The 23410-nt window shown below is 45.2% G+C and overlaps 1 protein-coding gene and 1 long non-coding RNA gene across 4 annotated transcripts in view; one reads left to right on the top strand and one right to left on the bottom strand.

Annotated features, from left to right (window-relative positions):
• Window positions 1-23410, top strand: part of LOC139769995 (protein apterous-like) — a 39721-nt gene that overhangs the window by 6995 nt on the left and 9316 nt on the right. The window contains exons 2-3 of one of the 3 annotated variants that reach the window (XM_071701586.1): window positions 8765-9056; window positions 9306-9717. In XM_071701586.1, coding sequence (XP_071557687.1) covers window positions 8765-9056; window positions 9306-9717 — 704 coding nt within the window. Of the gene's footprint in view, window positions 1-8764; window positions 9129-9305; window positions 9718-23410 lie in introns of all 3 variants that reach the window. The other 2 variants (XM_071701585.1, XM_071701584.1) reach the window with 2 other exon arrangements.
• Window positions 4738-6084, bottom strand: LOC139769927 (uncharacterized). The gene is made up of 2 exons (XR_011717646.1): window positions 5273-6084; window positions 4738-5142 (listed from the first exon to the last, which is right to left on the bottom strand). It is a non-coding gene; the product is annotated as an uncharacterized lncRNA (long non-coding RNA).

Genomic DNA, 23410 nt, shown 5'->3' with positions numbered 1-23410 from the left:
ACCAGGAGTTACAAAGGGTTAAATAATTTTTGTTCGATTTATGTATAATTTAAGTAAAAATAATATTTCTCTTATATTCGACATTTAAGATTTAACATTATTTGAGCTTATATAGTTAAACATTACACGCGTCAGAGAGAGATTGGACACGTGTTTCGCGTGTGTGTATGCGTCCATTGAATATTCCACGGATGCTGATAGAGCTTCGCACCGTTCGGAAAACCGTTTAATTCACAGTTGCCGTCTCTTCCGGGAAAGCGCATCGAGCTTATCAGCGATATCATTCGATTTGGCGTCGATTAGTCTCACAGCACGAACTTTTCCGAGCGCGTGACAGCCACGAGAGAAAGTGAGAGGGGGACGATCGATGTAGCTTCGACGAGATAAAAGGATATCTTGCTGCGAACGTATCTTGGCTGAGATAGCGCGCGCCGTTTGTGACGAGTATAATTTATTATATTCCGAGATTATATCCGTCGCCCTTCCTATCCTCCCCGCTAGCCAACGCCCGTCGCGGCAGCCGTCGTCGCGGCCGAACGCTCGACGTTTAACTTCGCACTCGAAGCTCCAACCTGGTCGGCTTCATCGCTGCACTTGTTGTTGACGTTATCACTTATTTCAGAAATGGATGCACGGGTGTGTCGTTAAGAGAAGCGTTTCGAGCGTTCGAGGAGGCAATCGATGAATGGCGAAAATTCTTCGCGCACTAAAATACCGACGCAGTTCTCATTTGATTTCTTTAATTCCCAACGTTACGTAAATCCGTGATATTTATTTGAGTTTAAAAAGTGACGCTCGTTCTTCAAGATGAATCGTGTAATATTAGTTGAGCCGATGTGTCGAGGGTTTAAGGTCGGAATACTGTTGCAAGCTGATTGACGTAATCGTTCGCGGGTTCGCGAAGGCAAACCGCGGTGGTTTAAGGAGAAAATTGATGGCCCTCAAGTTGTTTTTAAATTTTGGAGACGCCATTCACGCTCGCGCCGGCGGATTATTTCACTTATTAATAATATTGGTTTGGAATACCTGCGTACTTTACCACGTTTATTCGGTTTAATTTCCCGACGGGATAGAATTTCTCGGCCTGATGCGATCTCGATATGGGAATCAATTCCGATAATACAAGAGAGGACACAAAGCTCGACGAAGCGTACGACGCCATATCGACGCGACGAAGAAAATGTCTTACATAAGTTACTCGTTATTGATTGTAGATATCGGAGAGAATATAAACTAAAAGAAACACTTTTCGTTTTAAGAGGTGGTTCAAGACGCGTTGATAATATTGAAGTTATTTCGTATTAAAGTTAATGGCGAATTTCGAGGAACACGTAAGGTTCGGTTTTTTTTAAATCGATTTCGCCTAAACTGCATCTTAAGAGAGATTTAATTTAAAGGTTGCCATGGCGTTAAAAGATTTACCGCTGTAAAGATTAAAAATTCTTGGCGGCCACGTCGGCGTCGAGGGGTTAATGTGATTATCGCGCGATTCTTTCTCGTCGATCATGTCATGTCGTGTCACGCATTGCACTTAATTTACCTCGATCCAGAGGGAAGCCAGATTTCGGGACCACGACGTTCGCGTGTCGAAATCATTTAGCATGCAAGCGCGCATTGAATGGCGTCGATGAGCCGCACGCAAATCCACGCTGGCAGCGAAGACACTTAAACTCAACGGTTTATTAGATGCATATAAAGATATATAACTGTGTAACAATAAAAGGGGCAATTCTACACTCGCATCCTACTCTTTACCGTGGGCAACTTTCGACATCTTGATGCGAATCATGCTTTTTGGTTGACGCAAACTTTTTTGTACGAAGATTGAAATAATTGTCTTTTAGACTATTTTAGAAATACTGAGAGCAAAATTTAAACGTTAACATTGCTGGAAATAAGTTTTAAACGTTAGCCTCGCCAAGCTCTGGGAATGTTAACGTTTCGCTTAACTTTCGTTTAACTTTCCGATCCACCAAGAGGCCCCGAAAAGCTTACGCGCCTGACGGTATACCGTTGAGCATAATAATTGAATTGATATAAGCGTCCCTAGCTGCCGGGCGATTCTCGTGGAATGCGAGAGAAGCAGGATGATGCCCATCTAAAGGGGAACCGCTAATCTCCCGGGGTCAGGTCGCGATTCTTGGCCTCCTCGGCATGCGACACTCGCCGCTCCTCCAGCGTGTTAACAGAACTCCGTTTATCAGGGCAATCACGGGTGAGGAGGGGCGAGAGGGAGGGGGAGGGAAAGGAGAGGAAGAGGAACGGGTTTAAGGATGTATGGGTGACATCTCAAAGCATTACCAAAAATCTAAAAATTTCATAGATTGTTCTATTATTACGTCTAAGTATCTGTGTAAAATTTCAGCACAATTCTCTTACTGGTTTAAAAGTTATTGTAATTAAGGATGTATTGGAGGTATTTTAAATATATTCAGAAAGTGCTGTAAATTGTTTCTAAATTAAATTAAAAATACTCTGTAAAATTTTGAAGTTATTTAAGAGTTATTTTAGTTTAAAGTTGATAAAATTAACATTATCCCTTATAGAGAATCGACATTTTTGCTGTAAATATAAATAAAATATAAATAAACCATTAAGATATTTCTTAAACTTTTGTTATATGTAAAACATACATCATTGATATTGTATTTTAAGTTTCAAAATTTTTTGCAACAAAACAATTTTTTTATTTGTTTAAACAATACTAATTATTTAAATAACAAAAAATCATACTCAAACTGTTAACGGTAATCCCTTCTAACATATAAAAAATTTTGAGTTGTTTGACATACATGCAAAGTCTTCTTTTATTGAAAGTTTAACTTTTAGCAAGGACTGTACGACCCATACATCCTTAAACCTCGCGGGAACTGGTAACCGACTATTTTTCAGACGCCTCGTGTGTTTTGGCCGCTGCGAGCTTTGAAAATACAGCCGTGATTTATGTATCCATCGCTCTCGTTTGTGATTTATGCAGCGCTCAGAGCCATTTTTACTGACTGCAAATGAGGATGAGGAACAAACAAAGAACAACGACAGTTAAATGTAGAGTAAACAGACGCATAACTGAACGCATAAATTGCATATTTGCATATCGTCTCTCGTGAGAATACGATTCGTTATTATGTACCGAAAGGCTACGTATAAAATTATTTAATATATATATATATATATATATAATTCAATACATATATATGTATATTAAATATGTATTACCTAAGTTCTTGGCAGTGAAGTTCCGATTGCTGCACAGTATAAAGAGGAAAACGAACTCACAGGGTGATAAGTTACTTCAAAGTGAAGTTAATTTATGAGCCGCCTGATATATGTACATTCTATTCATAAAGCCGAAGCTGTTAATTGATTCTTGGTTCAGGAGATATTTTGCGAATAAAATTAGCAGCGCGTAAACCACACTCGCGCGATGCACCATCGATACTCTTTAGGGCGGTCTAATAATACGCTTCAAAGTGGAGCGCGATGTGGCGCGAATCAACGATCCGGCTAATTTGCGACGTACACACGTCGCCGTTCTAGAGAGACAACGCTTCTCGCTTTGGAAGAAACGGTATCAAAGGAGTAACACCTGCGACACGCCAGGCGTACCGATGTGTATTCGCCGAAAATCGCTGGGATAAATTTGACTCCCACAACGCACATTGAATCGCGCCGCGATTATTTAATCTGTCATGTGTCTGGCGCAATTCTAGCGCATTATTGTTCGTCGCCGTCGCTGAAAATAAATTCGCGCGTATCGGAAACTGTACTCTTGTCAGTGAATTAGCGCGGGTAATGACACGAGAGTTTGGGAAAATGCTAGAAGTCAATAACAAATGTCGAAAGTTTTATCACACATTATGTAAGAGCTGTACGTTATTTGAGCATCATTAAATTCTGGCAGCGCTGCATCGTGAAAAATCCGCCACCTAGACAGTGAAACAACCGGTAGCCCTTTTCTCCCCTGACCTTCAGTATCTGCGATCGGCGAGGATTTGGCGACAACCTATATATGGGGCACGGTAGCGCGCCATCCAATATTTCCGTGGCCGTTCCCGCGATGTTCTCGCCAGCCCGATCGTTTGGTAGCCCGCAACGACAACGCGGAGAAGTGCAGATAGCCGCCGGTTTATCGGCTCTCCGCGGTGTTAAGCGTCGCCCACGCGTTTTCAAGAGCGAGAAAGAGAGGAGAGAAAACCGCGGTCGGCACGATGGACGAGGCTGTTTATTGTTATCGCTATCGTTCGCCGAGGGAAGCTGATACGCGCGTCACCAGCACACGTGCCGCTCCGCGCGTGCATGAGCCACCGAACGGCGAGACGTAACGCTTCCAGTTTTAACGTTTTGCTCGGGAACGCTCACCGGTTTTTGCTGGAGAAACCTATCGAAGAGATGCTCCGTTTTCTTCTCGCATCTTGAAGAAGACCTTATAAAAGAGAAACTATCGGGGGATATCCTCTCTCTCCGCCGGAAATAACAACACGTTCATTCGATCGTAAAAAGACACTGTTATTTGCAGTCGAATATATCGAATGTGTTTCTTTTGCGATTTATGAGATGCTATTAATAATATTAGATTGATTATCAATCTAATATTGATTATCAATTTAATAACGTGATGTTACATTTCCAATTTTGGCATAAAACTGCGTTTCGAGACCGAATAATAAATAATTGACGCATTGTTCAAAAGTATAAAGGAGGAATGTAAAAAATTTACAATTATTGTTAGGCATAAGATTCCGTCCGACCATTAAAAATACAATATATTTTTTGCGTGATGTACTTGTAACATAGGTGTTAAAGTAAGTCTGAGATTTTGCATCTTTTTAACATTTAAATATTTTTGTAAAGGAAAAATAAAGATACTTTCTTTCTTTTGCTAAAAAAATGACAGAACGTTTCAAAAGCATCGGGCGATTCTTTTTTCAGTCGTCGATACAGAAAGTTATTTGCGATTCGGTATATCGAGGTTCGAGTTAAAGTCGAAGAACTCCGACGTCGGCGACGTTGCTGCGCCACTGATATCGAGGACGAGCCATCCCGATAATTTTTTACCCGTCGCCGTCGTTGTCGATGCTGAAAGAAAATTCGCTGACTCAGCTGCAGCCGAGCCGAGCCGGGCTTCTTCTTCGGGCTTGAGCGCTGAAAAAGAGAGCCGAGTTACAATTTACTGCGATAACGCTGTATCTCGGTAGGTCGTGACGTAAGGTTATCGTGCATGCTTTTCCGTGGTCGGAACGCGCGCTCGGTCTCGCGTTTTCAAACAAATTACCGTCCGCGACCGGCACGACGGCTCCATTTTTCAAGCCCCGCCGCTGCGCAACGTTTCCTAACAACGTTTGTTCTCCGCTGCGTCGTTCACCAGGTATCCCAGGATCGCCGGATGTCCTTTCGATTAGCGGCGGTAGAACTTCACACAAAATTATGTAACTTGCCTTCGCACGCGCTTAAAAATCGAAGCGTCAAAATCGAAGGATGAACGTTTTGACCTTCAATAAAAAAATTTAATAATTATTCTATTATGCTTTGACATTTGACTTTACGCTTTTTACATAAAATTAATAATATTCGAACGTTTAAAGGAAAAATAAGGATGTGACAAGATCGGTACTTTTATTTGAGAGGAATTAAATTGAATTACGTAAAAATGTTATTTTATATTCAACTCCACATTTTAAAGTGACACTGTTTTATCGTTACTTCGTTTACGCACGGTACTATTCTTTACTTTGTTTTTTGCACTATGAATCCTCAGTTACGATAAAACAGGTGCTCTTTCTCGTGTTCTTTCAATTATCGCGTCGCCGTCGCGAAGTGGCACTCGCGCGGGTCTCGCGCGTATATATACATGAAAAAAAAAAAAAAGAAAAGGGAACATAAACAGATTCGCGCAGGTACGAAACGGTAGGACGCACTGCGCTTTCTGCCGGCAGCCGAGCGACATTTCTGACGGCATTCTAACTCGTTTCCGTGCCGGCATTCTCGTGACCGCGGATTCCGCGCACGCGCGCGTTATTTACTCCGCGATTTCGCGAAAATGAGAGGAGAAAAGGGGGCGAGGATGGGAAAAAAAGACGAGGCAGAGAAAAAGAGATGGAAGGCGAGCACACGTTTGCTCTTGTGCAAGCTTCGCCGCCGCGCCGGGTGAAAGTCTGTTTGCAGTCCGCGAGAGCACGTCGCCGGACCGCTCTCGAGATGGATAAGGATCTCGAGGATCGATCGGCGCTCGGCCGTCGATCTCGTGAGAAAATTTATCGGTTGATCACGTCAGTCCAGCCTTTTCCTGTATTGTCTCTCACGTCGCAGTCGCAGTCGCGGGAGACGCGGAATCTCGGAGACGAGAGCCGCGGATTGGCACCGTTCGAGCTCAAACTGATCTTTCGGAATCGTTATTTATTTTACGTCTCTCTTGAGATTACGAGCGACGTTTGCGAATCGCTCGCGAACGTCGCGTGCGACTGTGTGACGCACCTATTTTTATTTTTTTTCCGTCAGCCATCGTCAGGGAAATTAGGGATGAGTCACGCCCGCAGTTGAATTCGTTTCCGTGCGGGATTTCCGTAAAATTGCATACGTGCATATCGATTCGCAAATAATTCGCGGCGCGGCTTAACGAGCCCGTTACCGCACACGACGGCGGGTTCATTATGGGATAGGACAATGCGCGGGGAGACACTTTGAGGAACGCGCATTCTTGTAATGCCTGCGCCGAGCCGATCCGCCGTTACATAAGGATCAACAGCATGCACGTGAAGATTACGTCGCGTCGTGAAAGCTTGCTGAAACAAAGTCAACGGTTAAGTAAAGCCGGGTCGGGGAATTAGCGATTCCAATCACGTCCCGCGCGGTGGTTAACGCGATATGATCGCCCTACGTGGACTTTTACTCCCCGTTATTCCACACGGAATGCCTTTAATATTAATTAATTAAATCTTGTAGAGATTGGAAACTAATCCTACTCTAGCTGGCAAGATCTTTGGGAAATTGATTTTTGCGAGATCGGAAGTTGACTCTATTCGACCGGAAATTTTTGAGAATATACGAAACTTTTTGACTAGGAAAGGAGGCATCGAGGATTTTTGGAAAACTTGCAAGAATCTTCAGAAATTTCACAAATTACTAAAGACTTTTACGATTTGTTTAAAACTGACTCAAAGTGTTGACGGTTTTTGACATTTGTGAATCTTTGGACAACTTTAAATTTTGCAAAGAAAGATTTTTTGAAATTGCAAGTTTTTAAATTTAGCAAAAAATATGATCTATCATACCTTCTTTTCGCATACTATCAGTGTCTTGACCTTTTTGCATTTTTTTTACAATTCCTCTTTTTCTCTTTAACGCCTATTTCATTTTAAGTGCGGAAAACGCAATGTAGCGCAGTTGCAAAGAACAGGCTTTGTGTATCGGATTTAAAATCCAGCATTCTCGCAGCGCGCAGCGGGATGTTCTGAAGCTATACTTTCCCCTCGCGGTCCCAGGAGCTAAAACAAGAAACATTGAATTAAACAAATGGATAAATAAATCGAAAAGAGAGTATAGAGAAAAAGGGGGGCAGAGAGAAAGAGAGAGAGAGAAAGAAAGACGGCAAGGAGACAGCTCGCAATTTATATCTACGCAACCAGCGGCGGGCGCGTTGCGAACACTTGAAACACACGGTGTCTGCCATCGGATTGGCCGCCTTCGGGCGCCTTATAGGGCCCCGCGCACATGCGCGCGGGCGCGCGGTGCGTCTTGCGACATCCATCAGAGGCGACCGGCGGCTACCATCGCCGGTGTGTGTGCTACTCTTTCTCTCCGCGCGTTTCTTCCCTCCGGTGACAGCGGCGGTTGCAACCCGTCGTCACTTCACCTCCATTCCATTCGCGAGCTTCGTCCGATCGGACCTCCTTGTCCTCGCCGTGTCGCCACGTCCTTTGTCCTTTTACCTCACTCTCTCTCTCTCTCTCTCTCTCTCTCTCTCTCTCTCTCTCTCTCTCTCTCTCTCTCTCTCTCTCTCTCTCTCTCTCTCTCTCTCTCTCTCTCTCTCTCTCTCTCTCTCTCTCTCTCTCTCTCTCTCTCTCTCTCTCTCTCTCTCTCTCTCTCGGCCGCCTCTTCTTCTTCTAGTCCTGTTGGTCCCTTTAATCCGTTGATCCTCTTCGTCTTTCCAGTCTCCCTAATTGTTTTAATATTTTTGCCCTCTTGATTGTCTTATTTTTATGATGCCTTGGTCCTTCCGTTAAACTTTCACGTCCCTCTCTTTTGTTCTCATTTGCATTTCATCCTACTTGTCGTTTTTCTCTTCTCAACTTCAACAGTATCTTCCCTACATTCATTCCTATATTTTGGTACTTCCAGTTCTTCTGTGCCTACCCGATTCTCTCTTTTAATATTTTTTATCTTAATTTTTTTATTGTTGATAATCTTTTATCTATTATAATCTCCCTATAATCAACTACAATCTCCTTTCATGGCCTCTTTTTAAATTACACATCTCGATCGCTTGAAGGAAATCACAAAGTGCTTAATAACCATAATGCTACTTTTACTCGCAAATTCCCGATAGAGGATGTTACGTATAAGAGGGACTTTTTATTGGTTCTCAATTTCAAGAAAAATGACAAGTCACGATTAATGCGGATTTTTCGTCGAATATAACGTAAGAAATATGTCTCGTACTTGCGTCATACCCAATATTACCGACTTCACCTCTCGCATGACAAAACACACACGGACACCGGTCGATTCGATGCGCCAACTAAAGTGTCGATACATCGATTTGTTCCAGCAGCCGCCCAGCTCGCAGGAGCGTGGCAGCGGCTTGGCTGTGGGGCGCCAGGTGGGACCCGGCAGCACGGGAGGGCCCGGCGCGGTGGACCAGGCCCGGGATCTGAGTCCCTGCCTTCCCGCGTCGATGGGCGATGCTGCGCGACCCACCACTCTACCGTGCAGTCCTCCTGCCGCCCATCACCACGGGTCCCATCATACGCCCCTGCATCAGACCCACTGCGGCACCAATAACAACTGTTACGACGGCTCGACCACCCCTTATGAGTCGAGGGACTACGACTCACCCGGAGGTACGATTATCTCTTACCTGTCGGAGGGGGTTGGGACGGAGATGTCAGGATCCATTAAGAAGAAGAGACTCGGTTAATAGAATTATCCTTTTTTTTCCTATTCTTAAGATTTTTTGTTGTAAGTCTCTAAAGTCTTTTGAATCTTCTTGGATATCAAGATTAGTTAGTTTGTTAATATATGGTACCAATAACGCTGGCGATGAATAGAAACACAAGATTAATGACGAATTCCTCCGGCGTGCTCCTCAGCGGGCGGACAGGAATACCGAGGCAGCGGTGGGAACTTCGAGAACGCCAATGACCTGAGCATGCCATCGCAAACCGCGCACCATCACCACCAGCATCACCACCACCATCACCATCATCATCCTCATCTGCAGGCGCATTCCCAGGAACAGCAGAACACGACGGAGCAGCACTTGCACGCCATCCCGAAGCTGGAACCGCCGCCCACGCCACCCTCGCAGTCCGAGGACGTTCCGGGGAACGTGGTTTGCGCGGGATGCGGCCTCAAAATATCGGACAGGTTCTACCTCCAGGCCGTCGACAAGAGGTGGCATGCCGCGTGCCTCCAGTGCTCGCACTGTCGCCAGGGCCTCGACGGGGAGGTCACCTGCTTCAGCAGAGACGGGAACATCTACTGCAAGAAGGACTACTATCGGTAAGCGAATATTTTTAAATTTGCGTTAACAATCTAGACGAGGTAGGCCTACCTTAGCGCGATTAGCTCTCCTATCTATTCGACGTCAAAAGAGAAAGAAGGATTTTAATAATACCGACGTTAGCCGTGGGCGAGATTCGCGCGCAAACCGATGTTTGACAATAAGAGAAAAACGCGCACAGAAAAATCGGCGACTTGAATAGAAGAAGATACGCGAAGTCGCTATTTAACGCGCTCGCAATTGCACTTCAGGCCCGAAGAGGCCCCCTCTCAGCTCGAGGATCGCTGAATACCTTCGCGTAAGAGAGGGTCCCGGCACTCGAGGAGAGAATCTTGATTTCTCCGACGTGGACGATCTTATCGATGCTCCTCGCGACTGCCTTGAGCGATTTCGTCCTATTTTCGATCGGGACGAGGCCGCGACTCGGATCGTTACGAAGTCGTCGAGAATAGCCGTCGCGCCGCTCACGCGAGCAAGTCAAGCGCGAAGTAATTTCTGCCGATTTCAAGAGCCGCGCGCTGAAGAAAAAAAAAGGATTCGCGTCCCGCCTGTTGCATAACCGCGCGTTTCTCCGCGAGCGTGCACCTGTGATTTCAGTCGTTACGAGTGCCCGCAAATTGCGTCGACGGTGCCGCATTACGGAGGATAATGCGGAGCGCAATTTTTGAGCGAGTTCGCCTCCTCGAGGCTGTCTCGCTCCGAGAAATACGCGATTCTCGGAACGTCCTCGAAGCCTCGGGGTTCCGGAGTTTTCCGGAAATTTTCGGATTTCTCATGAAACGATAAAGGAGTATGTATATTTAAATTAAATCGTATATATGTTTATACATGCGCATCTTCTACACTGTTAAATATTTAAATCAGTACCTTGAGTTAAATAACATTTTGTTATTTTTAATTACCATGTGTATCAAAATTTATTATTTCAACACAAAACAGTATTATTTTAACTCTATTGTTTCAAATTAACGACATATTAAATAGGAACAATGGCGACTTATAGGAATTAAAATGATTCAAATTGAGTATAATTTGACACTACGAATTTAACAGTGCAGAAAGAAGAATGATTGACTAAACTCTAACTTAAAATTTGTAAAAGTAGGCCCGCAGTGAGAGTAACTTCCGTCAGTTTGTCGTAGGGATTCAATAAATGAACTCTGATGCACTCTCTTACAATATATCGACGGCCACTTGGCGACTCGTCGTTATGCAGGGCCTGACGTCGTGTCGGGACCCAGTCGGGCCTCACACGGTGTCGATTCGCGCACGTTGTCGCTTCGCAGGTACGGGGCCCCCGGCCCCATACGTACCGTGGTCCACGAACTAATGGTCACGACTCGACCATTTACCTCCGGCGGAGCGTCGATTGTTGATAAGTAAATCACCGGCCGATCTACATTTCGCGAGCGGCGGACGTGTACGTACACATGCATCGGCGTCACCCCCGCCGATGCACTCGATTGGCCATTTTCGTGTGACCTCTCGGGCTACGTCAATTACCAGCAATTCATCAATCGTCGAAGCGTTTCCAGATCGCTTGGCGGAACGTGACATTTCCTTCGTCCAACGTAGATATTCTCTCTCACGTCACTGACTCGCGTATAGTAATTGCAAGAAGAGAAACAATTAAACAGATAATATTATAAATAAATGGATAAGGAGGATATTAAAATTAACAAGGAAGAAGTGGGCTTTGAGAGTCAAGCGCGATTAGTTGATCTAACGTTATGTAACATTTAATTAACAATTTAATATAAAGTTGTAAATCGCACGTTTTGGCTCTACTTCGAGCGGTGACAAATAAATTAAATTAGCTCACGCTCTCCGACGAGCATCTTCTATTAGACAATTTAATTACTCAGAGGATGTATAATTCGTAGTTTGCCTCGCTATTAATAAATCACGCTGCAAATACTGTAAAACTTTAATTTTTTGCGAGTTGCGGACATCGAGGCGCCTGCCCCGCGTTATATGGATTTAATTTCGGCGTGTCCGCCATTGCGGCGTCGTCACGCCACGAACTCATCAATTACTGTGGCTTCATCGGTGTCTCCTTAATGTCTTATCGTCTTAAAATCGTCGCGAGCGAACATAACTCGCCCGTTGGTTCTGTCGCAATTTCGGGAACTCGCCTCTCCGCGTTCTCCCCTTCTCGCGCGCTGCGCCTTCCAAAATCGCATTAGCCGATCTTAGAGAGGGTGAACCCGAGATCCTCGGGATAAGCAGCTGGTTCCGTCGTCGCGCGTGCTCCGACTTCGCTTCGCGGCCGAGCGCGCGGGCAAGGAAGAAGGACGAGCGAGCGGTCACATGCACATGCACGCAGTTCGGCGAGCTAAATTAGCCAGCGCTCGTCACTTACGGTGATTCGGTTCGTTGGGTACCTGATGCGATCTTAATAGCATAATAATATAAATAAATATGTAATAGGATTTACTTTACGCCTAGAGATTCGGGGGAGACGTCGTGCGAGATCCGCTCAATCCTCTCGACGATTCAATCTCGTGTTAATTTATGATTAGGTGCAGCGATAGCTTATTTCGCTTCTTCAGGTACAACGTTCTCCAGGGAGACGCTCCATGCTCGAGACTTGAGGTTTTTGTTATGTTCGCGACTTCGTACGTTTCTTGTTTGGGAAACGCGACATCCCGCGGAGAAGGCGTGCACGGGTCGCTCCGCGTCGCGTTCACACGTCGCGTCGCGCACTCATGCACGCGAGTTCCGCGGTGCGAGTGCGTGCGGTGCCGCATACGTAGCCGACACCGAGGATGGAATAGCACAGACATCCCGTCACGACACGGTTTTAGCCCAAAGCCTTATCTTCGCGCCGCATGCGCGTTTGCGGCGACCGGCTGTTATTAGCCGCGGACGTCGCACGTCCGTGCGACGAGCTCGATTCTGCCGTAGCATCCATTCGAGTGTTCTCGACAGCATTAATGAATATCTGTTTGGACCATTCACGTTCTCAGACAATATCCCCGAAAGCACTCTTTCCAAAAATCGATAGAGCTCCAAACAGTCTAAAAAATATCTCAAAGAAGTTTAAAAGAATATCTAAGAGTCCGTACGATATATATATTTTATATTTTAATTTAAAACCATTAAAAAATTTATTGTCTGTTTACACTGCTGAATTTCTTGTGATTTGAAATTTGGCATAGTTTGCTGTATATTGTCACTTTGATATTCCATTATAATAATTTCTTTGTTTTACAGAGAGCAAAAAAGCTCTCGGAAATTTATTTCGAAATCTTTACCTCGTAAAATCGTAAAGAGATGAGTGATATTAAGCTTGAAATTTCGCCTCTTCGCCCGAGTCTTCAAACAGATGGCCATTACGATTCACTGATTGTCCGGTCGCCCCGAGGCGATCGCAAGGCCAAGGATGGGCCCTGCGTGTCGACGGCTCTTAAAGCCTTAACGAGTCACTTTCCGGGAGAAGAATACGAATATCGCCGCGTTACATGTCGAAAGTACCTCGTCACCTCGCGTGTTACCTCGGCCCGCCCGGGTGGCTTCGTCGTAAAAATTGCTTGCCCGTAAAGAGATCGTTGCACGCCGAGGAAGTAAGAGCTTCCTGGACTGTTCCGTTCCTTTCTTGCTCCCCCTTCCCCTTGTTTCTTTCTCCGCTGAACTCCGCTCTACCTTCTCGCTCTTTTTTTCCCCTCCCTCTTGCCCGTACATTTTTCTCGAGCGCGCCTTCGTCGTGCTTCGATCCACGACGCACGGCGAACTGTACATTTGCTGTTAATCGAGGCGTGAATGAAAGAACACAAAATTGCAAAAATTCACGTTTCCGTGAATTCAGGTGAATGCAACACACATCAAAGTCGGCATATATACAGAGATCTAGAATTATGCCAGAGTACCAAAACGCGAAATTATGTAGGTATATGAAAATTTAAATTTGCTGCAGCTTCAACACTGCAGAATTGCAAAGCCATAAAAATGCCAAAGCTTAAAAACTACGAGCTTCTACAAAATATAAAGTTCTACAAAATTTATAAAAATCTAAATTTTGAAAGTACCGAGAGAGTAATGGAGATGCTTGATAATTCAATAATTCAAATAGATATTAATATATACATATAAAAATTCTGCAAAAATTTTTATGATTTGTTTAAGTTCGAGGAAAATTTATATAATAATATATGGATATATAAGCGCGAAGCGTTCTCTCTGAAAATTCACGGGCTTCCGCATGTCGGCCGCGGCAGCGCGAAGAACGAGAGGGACGAAGTCGTTAAACTTGCCGACGATTCCGAGTAGCGAAGGATGCGTCGGATCGGATTTGCCAGAATGTAGATTTCGCGGTAGGTTTATTTTCGTTATGGATAGCCGTTGAAGTGATCGCCGGTGTAGGGCGCTCAGCCCTCGCACTTTCCTTCGCCACTGGTTATTTATCGGCCGCACTCGCAACCACGTGGGACGCTGGACACGCATAATTTATCGCGCGCGACTCCCTTACACATGGCGGTCGTAAGGAAACTCCACCCGAGTCGTCGTGAATCCCGATCAGCCTCGCGTTCCCGTTTTACTCTCGATCATCTCTGAATATGTCGAGAGTCTTGATTTCTCAGATCAATAATTAACATCGATGCCACGGTCATTACACTCGCTATATAATGATTAAAAAATTGGACCGAACGATTAATAGATTCGGGAAGCGCCTTAAAAAGCATACTTGATTAGTAAGTGCGCTTAGATATCAGAAAGTTGGGTGTAATCTCTGATGAACCTCCGCGTTTGATCCTTTACCCCTTAATAAAGTCTTTATTGCGCAATGTTAATTTTTCATCGAGATGGACAGCGGGGGGGTTATTTGATGATTCCAGTACCTCCCGTATACCATCATAATTATCTGCACTCATTCGGAACTAATTTCACGCAGCACTTAACGTAAATAACGCACGCAGCTGGTGCATTTACCTTCCCTTCATAAAAAAAGAGAGCATCGAATGGCACACGGAATTCAGGTGTACGTACCACCGGATCTGAAACGTGTATCTGCTCATTCATTATATGCATTAGCGCGATTTATCAGCGATCAAGAGTATAGACACGCTTCGATTCCCATCCGTCTACAGTTGCGTCGACGAACAGAGCGGAAAGGACGAAAAAAAGTGGAAGAAAAGGGGAGAACAATGTGATTGAGGAATCCGTGGCTTTTCAACTGTGTTTCTTCGAGCCGCGATTCCAAGCCTCACCCAGTTTTTGACCCTATTGCTTCTTCATCTTGAAACTCAGACCTTCGAATTTTTTTAATCTTTCGAATATTCGAGTCTTGCTATCTTCTGACGATGTTTGAGCCTTTGAATACTTGAAAGCAAATTTGAGTCACTTGAAACTTTTAATAATCCTACTGTTTAATTACTTTGGAAACTTCCAAAGATGCCCGATTTTAGAATCCCAATTCTTGTAATTTTTGTCGAGGCATAAATACTTTTCTTATTAAGCATTTTTAAATGTTTTAGCACGAATAATAGCTAAATAGTTGTGCTCTGTCATTCAGTATTATTAGGCTTACGATTCTACGTTTGAATTCTCCTCGGTTTTGAAAGCGAAACTGTTTGATCGTTATCAGTAACGGGGATCTTGTTAAAGGGACGGCGAAACAAGTTTCTCGCGAATTCTGTCGTCCGCGCGCGGCGATGATCACCGGACGCTGTTTCCGTTGTGGGAAGTTGCCGTTTTAAATCAACGGCTCGCAAAGGAAATAGCGAGTGGTAATTGAGCCATAACCCTCGGCTGGCGAACACACAAATATTTCAGCGCCGGGAACCCGCTCATAATTTAACCCTTATAATTAAGATGCGCCGGCGACTCGCTGTGTGCATCTCGCCTTCGTTGCACTGCTCCGATAAAACGAGGATCAGTATTGCGATACCCTTGCTAAAATAAGCGTAATTTGTGCTCATGAATACTACGTTATTATGGAAAATAAACCGATGCTTTCCAAGGTTCGACTAACTTAAAGTTCACGATGCGTTCCAAAATTGAAACAGAGCTAAATTCGCAAATACGCGATCTCGAAGCTTCAATAACAACTCGAAATGAAGACAAACTGTTCTGAATATTACAAATCTCCCTAATCGCGACGCTATATTGTGGCACTGTAATGGACCGTACAGCTGTGAAATTTTGAATTTGTTGAATCTAAAATTATGAAACTTATCTGTCGGGTTCACTTCTAGATTCCAAAGTTTGACTGTGAGTAATTAGTTTCAAATTCCTTATATTCGGAGGCATTTGTCTCTTGAAGACAAAGACAGTTCTCTAAAAGGGTGTAAAATCCTGAAACTTAATAGACTTCCAAATTTGTACTTATAAAGACACCTTCGGTGATGATTAAACTTCGATAACGATAACGGTTAAGCTAACGCGCTCGAATCTCCGCGGTGTCTCCCGGGAATTTCAACGTTCTCTGGCCCCGAATGGGTACAGCAACGTGGCCGTGGGACATAAATATGACGACGGAGTCACGACCTCGGCCGGCACACGTGTCGCGGCACCGACGGAACGAGCAGGGTAACATAATACACGCGCAACGACCGGCCGGGCGACTCTCGCGCACCGTAACGCATCGCGGGGACATGCATCATCGGTAGCCATTCCGGTGTCGCAGTATCTCTCGACCCTTTTCTTGGATCGCGGTAATCGGTACCGCGCGGCCCGGGCTTATGCCTCCTCTTCGTCATCGTGACTTTGGAACTTTAGAACTTTGGAAATTTTATGGTAATCCCCTCCCCCCTACGCGCCCTTGGAATTTCCGGGGACTCGATACTGTGAGAAACTGAAGCGTCGTTTTCTACCTGCGAAACTACTTCGGCGCTTTAGAACTTTCGGATATTGCAAATCTCCCTAATCGCGACACTATATTGTGGCACTGTAGTGGACCATACAGCTGTGAAATCTTCAATTTGTTGGAGCTTAAAATTATGAAACTTATCTGTCGGGTTCACTTCTAGATTCCAAAATTTAATTGCGAGTAATAGGTTTCAAATTCCTTGTATTTGGAAGCATTTGTCTCTTGAAGACAGAGACAATTCTCTTTAGTTTTCACAAACGGTGGCGTCCAGCTGATTAAGACATCAAGGACACGGTGGGAGGGGGAGGGGGATCCTCCTGGAAGTCCTCGACGAGTGAATTATATCCGCTCAGTTGGAACACAGCTAGTCTCTTTATTACAGATGACAGGACGCAAGTGATCGGCGCGATACTTCGATGTACGTAGTAGATCCCGTGAGATAACAGGCGTATTTGTACAGGCGACACCTGCACGCGCGGGGGCCCCGCTTTAGGCATCGCCGAGGAGAACGCGGACGAGGTCGGTCCTTCCCCGTCGGCGATGTACCAGCTCGCGTTATCAGATTCACGGACAATGGCGCCCCGCTAGTATCCGTTTGTCCGTCCGCACCACCGGACACCCCCACGATATTAATTCGGCGAAACGCGGTGACCTAAGTTCGAACATGCTCAACGTCGCGTCGCCCCGCGCTACCTTCCAAAAGAAACTTTACCTAACTTTACGCGAATTATTGTATCCGGAAAACATCTCACGTGTCATAAAGAAAAATTAATTAGGAAAATTGCCGTTTTCGATATTTTCACAAATACGTATGTAGTTAATTAAATTTTTAAAATGTTTTATTTAACATTTAAAAAAATTTTTTAATCAACACCGAATAACTCGGCGAAAAAATTCAGCTCGAGGAAGAGAACCGCGGATATAAACTCCGTTCTCGCGTCTCGGCGGGAATTCGTTGGTGGTTTTTACGAGCGGCCGGTCGTCGCTCATCGCCATATTCATCGGGGATTCGGCGCGTATCTCGGCAGGGGGTGCGGCGTTCCCTCCGCGAACGGAGGTCCCTGGGGCCGACGGGGGTCTCGCGCCGTTTGCCAGCGGAATCGCGAGCGTCACCGCATAAACCATCCCCTCCTCCCAACTCGTCCTTCTCCACCCGCGAAAGTATCGTGTTACCGTTGCGGTGAGCCACCGCCGCGCAAGATGGACAGCTGGAGATTGCCAGCTCGCGTCGCGTGACTTACAGGCCCGCGACTTCGTAATCCTACGTGTGGGTTACATCGCGCTCGGCTCGGCTCGGCGTTCCCCAGTAAAACGGGGGCGGAGATTTATGGCGTAAAAGGGCGGGTTACATAAGTGGCGCTGCAGTAGACAACGAATGCGAGGAATGCGAGAGGGTCTCCGGCGTTTCGTTGTTCCTCCGGAATGTGGCATCTTCAGTCTTGGGATCTTCGCGGACTCCGAGACTTAAAAGTTTCATTAATTTTGACTCTATTGACGAAAGAAATCTGTGGTCCAAACCTATACGAGCTAAAATGTTTCTAAGCGGATATACACTTCAGATGAAGTGTTTAAAATGACTCGTAAGATTATCCCTGTGTCCTCTGGAGTGTTCTTCCCGGATAAGAGAGGCTTGATCAGGTGGAATCATAAATTACGTTTGAAATGCATAGTTGCCATCGGTGGCGAACGCGAGAAGCGCGTTCCGGATAAATTACAACTTTATAATTTCCCGCATCTATTACAACGTCCGATGAGATATGATACAAGATTGTCTCCAATCGCGGAAGCATAAATCCACGCGTCCAGCTCCGTGTAAAGGCATGTAGGTACTCGGTGTACGAGCAGCGAGATCGTTCCTCCGCTGGTAGATCGCTACTGACTTTTATTTAATGTAGCAGGTAAGTTAAGTTGGAAGCTGGAGTCACATTTCTGCGATGACTTTGGTAAAGAAGGAATGAAACACTGGCTTCTCCTTATAAAAGGAATATAGCGTGCAGAAATTTGCTAAGATTTGCAGTGATCTACAAGTCGTAGAATTCAGTCGAGTGGAACTAATAATGGAGTGGAAATCTAAGAATACGAGAATCGAAGAACTCGAAAACGTGAGAAGAGATATAAGGATTGATTTATTATTTAAAAAAATTTGTTAAAAAAAGGAATATAGCAAGAAGAAATTGTCTATATTTGCAGGAGTCATAGTTAGGATTCAGTCGAGTAAAACCGACAATAGTACGGAAAGAGATCTAAGCACAGGAAAATCAAAAAGAACTCGAAAAGAAGCAAAGATCGAATTGTTAATTGACGAAATACGATAAAAAATATATGCACGTTTACAAAAATATTTTAGAAAAAGGAATTTTTTAATTAATTACTCGCATGTTTTTTTCACAATATGCGGAATCTTCTGTGGATAATTCCAATCAGAAGATCTGCCAGGAGCAGCCAGAGATTCAGAACCCTGACATAATAAACGGAATCGAGATGTCGCCGAGGATAGGAACGGGCGTCAATGTCCCGCAATATATTATTTGTACGTTAACCGAAGAGAGGAGGCCCTGCTCATTCGCGTGGTATGCCAATAAGAAGGCGGTCGGGCGATATAGCGCCTGTGATCTAGATTAATGCGAGCACACTGCCGGTAGCGGTCACGTAGAGCGTCCCACGCGCAGCGTGTGTCCACTGTGGTTGCGCGCGAAGCGTCCCCGGGCCCCAGGCTGGAACGTCCGCGGGCTGTCGCTACATTATTCATAAAATAAAACGTGCGAGGAGGTAGCAGGGCCGAAGGAAAGGAAAGGGGAAAAAAATACTCGAGCGCGTCGAACTCCGCGCAAGCCAGCGCCGTGTCGAACGAGTCGCTCGGGATTAACGCTAAAATCATTCATCAGGTGTTCTTTCGCCGAGCACTTCCGGCGAGCGTGTCTGTGTCGTTAATAACGCCGTACACGCGAGCGCGCCTGTCTTGCCCGCTGTTAAGACTACGTTATTCGCTGACAGCGATTTTCACAATCTTCGATCGTCGCGGGAACGTTAGTTTCTAAATTGATGATTACGACAAGTAACACGAACATAATGAGGAGATAGATAAGTAAGAGTATTAAAATATTACACATATACGTAACATAGTTCATAATACGAAAGTATCTCCTTGAGACGTTTGGAACTCAAGGTTCTTGGGATTTCGAGTTTATTCCCCCCTCGGGAATCCTCGTACGAGAAATACGAGTGTGGAAAATACAAATTAATGTTCGAGAATTTAAAGTTTTTACGGGAACTGGATATCCGCGAATCGGAAATGCCGACGCGTCGTTCTGTTATGTCGCGTAGAGATGTGGTCAGCAACCTTGATACAGATTCTGTACGCACTTTATGGTGCCCCGTGTTTCTGTCGTATTAGTCAGCGGTTGGATATCCAAAAGCAACGAAGGCCTGGCGACGTTTATCCGTACATGCGCGGGTCGCTATATACGCAGTGTCCAAACAATGCGAATAGTTCTGCTAATATATAACATGTAACACAATATAAAATTTAATATATTTGTAGATATTTTATGATGGTAACATTTTTGCTAGCAAATATTTTACTCGTACATATATTCGCATTATGTAATACAAATGTTACGATTAATATAAATAATTGCCGATATAAATACCGTAGAATAAATTTTGGCTTACATAAAAACTGTCAAAACGATCATTATCAAGACATATAGTCAGTACTTTCCATGCAAATATCGCCAGCATAATTACAAGAGCAAATATCATCGGGCATATTTTTTGTCACAAATTTTTTCATTGATTAATTTATTATCTTGATGTGATCGGTAATGATGCCATATTAAAATAATAGGAGCAGTACCTGGTTGATCCCGCGCTAAAATTCCCTGTCCCTGGAAAAGACCGGCTCCGAAATCGCGCGTGTATGTAACAGTCGCGAGATCGCATCTCGGGACACCCTGTATCGCGGCCTCCGATATACATTTTCTGCGCGGCAACCCGTTTTCTGCGCGCGCGTTCGGGGATTAAGCGGCCCCGGCCTTGCCTGGCGACACCGATGCTGTAAATTATTATTTCCACGATAAAAGCCGTCGAGAGGCAGCGCGGAGCGCTGCTGCCGAGCGGAATTCCCCCCGGCTACACCCGTAATTAATGCATCTGACGATAACCGCGGCCGCGCAGATCTAATCGGGCAGATCCGGCGATTGTGGCGCGGCGCGCGAAATAAATGTGCGCGCGCGGTTTGAGAAATGCGCCGGCGACACACGGACCGACGTAAAAAAGCGGATGAAACGGATGCATGGGCGTGTGTGTAAGGACGCTAAGTGTGACATCGATACTCCGGTTCCCTTCGCCCGGCATCGCGAATGCGTCAGCGCTAATGTCGCCATGTAAATGGCGAATCTGGACCGCCGTAAGAATCGGCCTCTCGGTAACCAGATGCGGTTATTTGTCTCTCTCAGCGTCGTCGCGAAGGAATGAGGAAGTCGTTCGGCGATACGCACGTGAACTCTGACCCTCAATTATCATACTGTGCTCAAGAATCGCGACACGTCGGACGTTACGTGGAAATGCGAAGGCATTTCTGCGGCCGATCTCGCGCGCATGAGAACAAATCTCTTTCTCTCTCTCGTTGGGCGGCGCGTCCCGCTTCCCCTCCCGGAAAACCGGGAGAAAAGAGAGCGGCCGTCTCTCCGTCTCTTTTTCGGGACCGGAAGAAGAAAGGACTGAAAGAGAAGAAAGAGAGCAAGGCAAGTCCACGTGGTCCGAGTGTGCGAACGCGCGGCAAGCGGTCCGCCGCGCTCGGCGCGAGCTCCATAAAGGATTTCCGCCGCCCTTTTCTCCCCCTTCGGAGGTGAGAGCGACTGTGGCGCGCTTAGAGCGCGCCTCTCTCTCCCGCATTGTATAATAATGTATCGCATATGGTGCATCTTGTAAAACTCTGCGGGCGTTCCTCCCCTCCTCCCCCTGCCTCCTCCCCGCTCTCCCGCTCGCCGCTCCGTCTTGTCCCAAGCCGAGAGGATGAAGACCCGGAATGAGATTGTTCGTCGGGGCCCCGGTTCATTCATCCGGCTCGACGGGGCCTTAGAGGTGACGAAAGGTCCCGAAAAACCGCCTCCAGGTCACGTTCGACGGGGGGGCCCGAAGTCTGCGGATTCCCGGATCGCCCCGGCGAAACGTTTCACTCGGGATGGGCTGGTTGGATCGGTCGGACGCTCGCAAAAGCACGGGGTGTGGTGTTTCACCGAGAGAAGTATAAATAAGGGGGGGGGGACGAATGTTTTATGGGATTTTGAGGGTAACACGGTTGGGTTGCGAGGGCTTTGGTTCGCGTTATATGCGTCACATCGCGACTGTCTCGCGCTGTTTCACGCCACGTCTCATGTTTCCGCTTGTAGTAGCCCCCCGGGGGGCGTGAATTACACTCCTTCCGGAAAACGCCGATCTCACCTGTTGACGATGGATTAGCGGCAGAAAGTTATCTAGTTGAAACTCTCGCCATGATAAGTCCGTTTTGATCGCGCTGTCTCCGACACACTTAGGTTGCAGTCCATTTGATGCTACAAATGCTTTGAAGAGCTAATCTTCTCCTTCTTTCTTCATTTTCTTCAAAGAAAAGAGAAGAAGAATGCTTCGAAGCGTTTGTAGTGTTAAGTGGACAGCTTTAGTATTTGAATTATTAAATTGTCTGTCGTTACGGTACCGTTCTTTGACTTCTCTTCTAATCCTTTCTCAAAATATCGTTAATATTGTTTGTATCTTTTAGAAAAATATTTCCATATACTTATCATATGTATTGGCTCTGTCTATTGGAAGAAACGTTAAGCTATTGTTCTACATAGCTGACAACTGCTTTGTGTACCTTCCCAGTGCCACCATGCTAAAATGGCCTAATTACCCGCATATTTAAATTTAAAGCGAAGCTGAAACCTCTTAGGAGGCTTTCTCTTAGGATATTTCACTTAGGAATTAAAGGAATCTCTCATCATCATCATGATATACATTGATAAAATATTTTTTTAATAGCTTGCTCGAAAGTTGTTTCTTTTTTAACTGTACATCTATTGTTACCACGTATTTTTCACTTTCAATTTTCTTCAACCAGCGGTATCTCGCTCGATTAGCGAACAGGGTACGACAGATCCGATTAGGTGAAAATATGCGGTCTTACACGCCGTTGGAGACGAAGCAGCCGCACCCGTGGTCATCGCCCCATTGGAGGGTAGGGTAGTCAATAGGATCAGAGACGATAACAATGTGTCTCGAGTCAAGAGCCCCTCGAAGGAGCGGGAAACTTAGTGCGGTTAGTCTCACAGATTAAGTCTCACACAACAGCCCTTCGAATTTACGATTCTCTTCCGTTCTGGAACTGTCAGAAAGAATATCCTTCCTTTATAAATAGGTATCGTCACTTCAAATTACTTCTTTTTTGAAATCTTAATCGTATGTATTCGCATTTTCATATATTTTAATTTATTTTCATTCTGGTTGCAAAATCCAGAGTACATTTTTAGCAGAATAATTATTTTCATCTTATTCGTATTTCCGTCAACGGTTGATTTACGTAACTTTTATTTATGCAGATTATCCTGTTCCAACAGCCGTTTCTCTTGTGCGAATGTATTTGTTCCGCATTTCTTTATTTTCCAATCATGCAGATTCTATCGCGAGCGGCATTTCATACATTCACATCCTCCCTTTGTCCTCATCTATCTCATTCTCGTCGATCTGTGGAAATTTCACTTGCAACACCGCGAGCGTATCCATCAATCGTTCAAGGAGCTTGACGACGACCGAAAAGTCTGGAGTGAAATCTTCGCGTCGAAGATATGAAAAACCGTAAATGTCAAAGTTTCGAGATTTCAGAATCTATCAATTTGAAAATAAAA

The sequence above is a fragment of the Temnothorax nylanderi genome, unplaced genomic scaffold (genome assembly GCF_030848795.1).
Source record: "Temnothorax nylanderi isolate EJ_2023f unplaced genomic scaffold, tnyl_v1.0 TNYL_tig0026_pilon, whole genome shotgun sequence".
In the NCBI taxonomy this organism is placed as follows: domain Eukaryota; kingdom Metazoa; phylum Arthropoda; class Insecta; order Hymenoptera; family Formicidae; genus Temnothorax; species Temnothorax nylanderi.
This window is presented reverse-complemented; position numbering and strand designations above follow the sequence as displayed.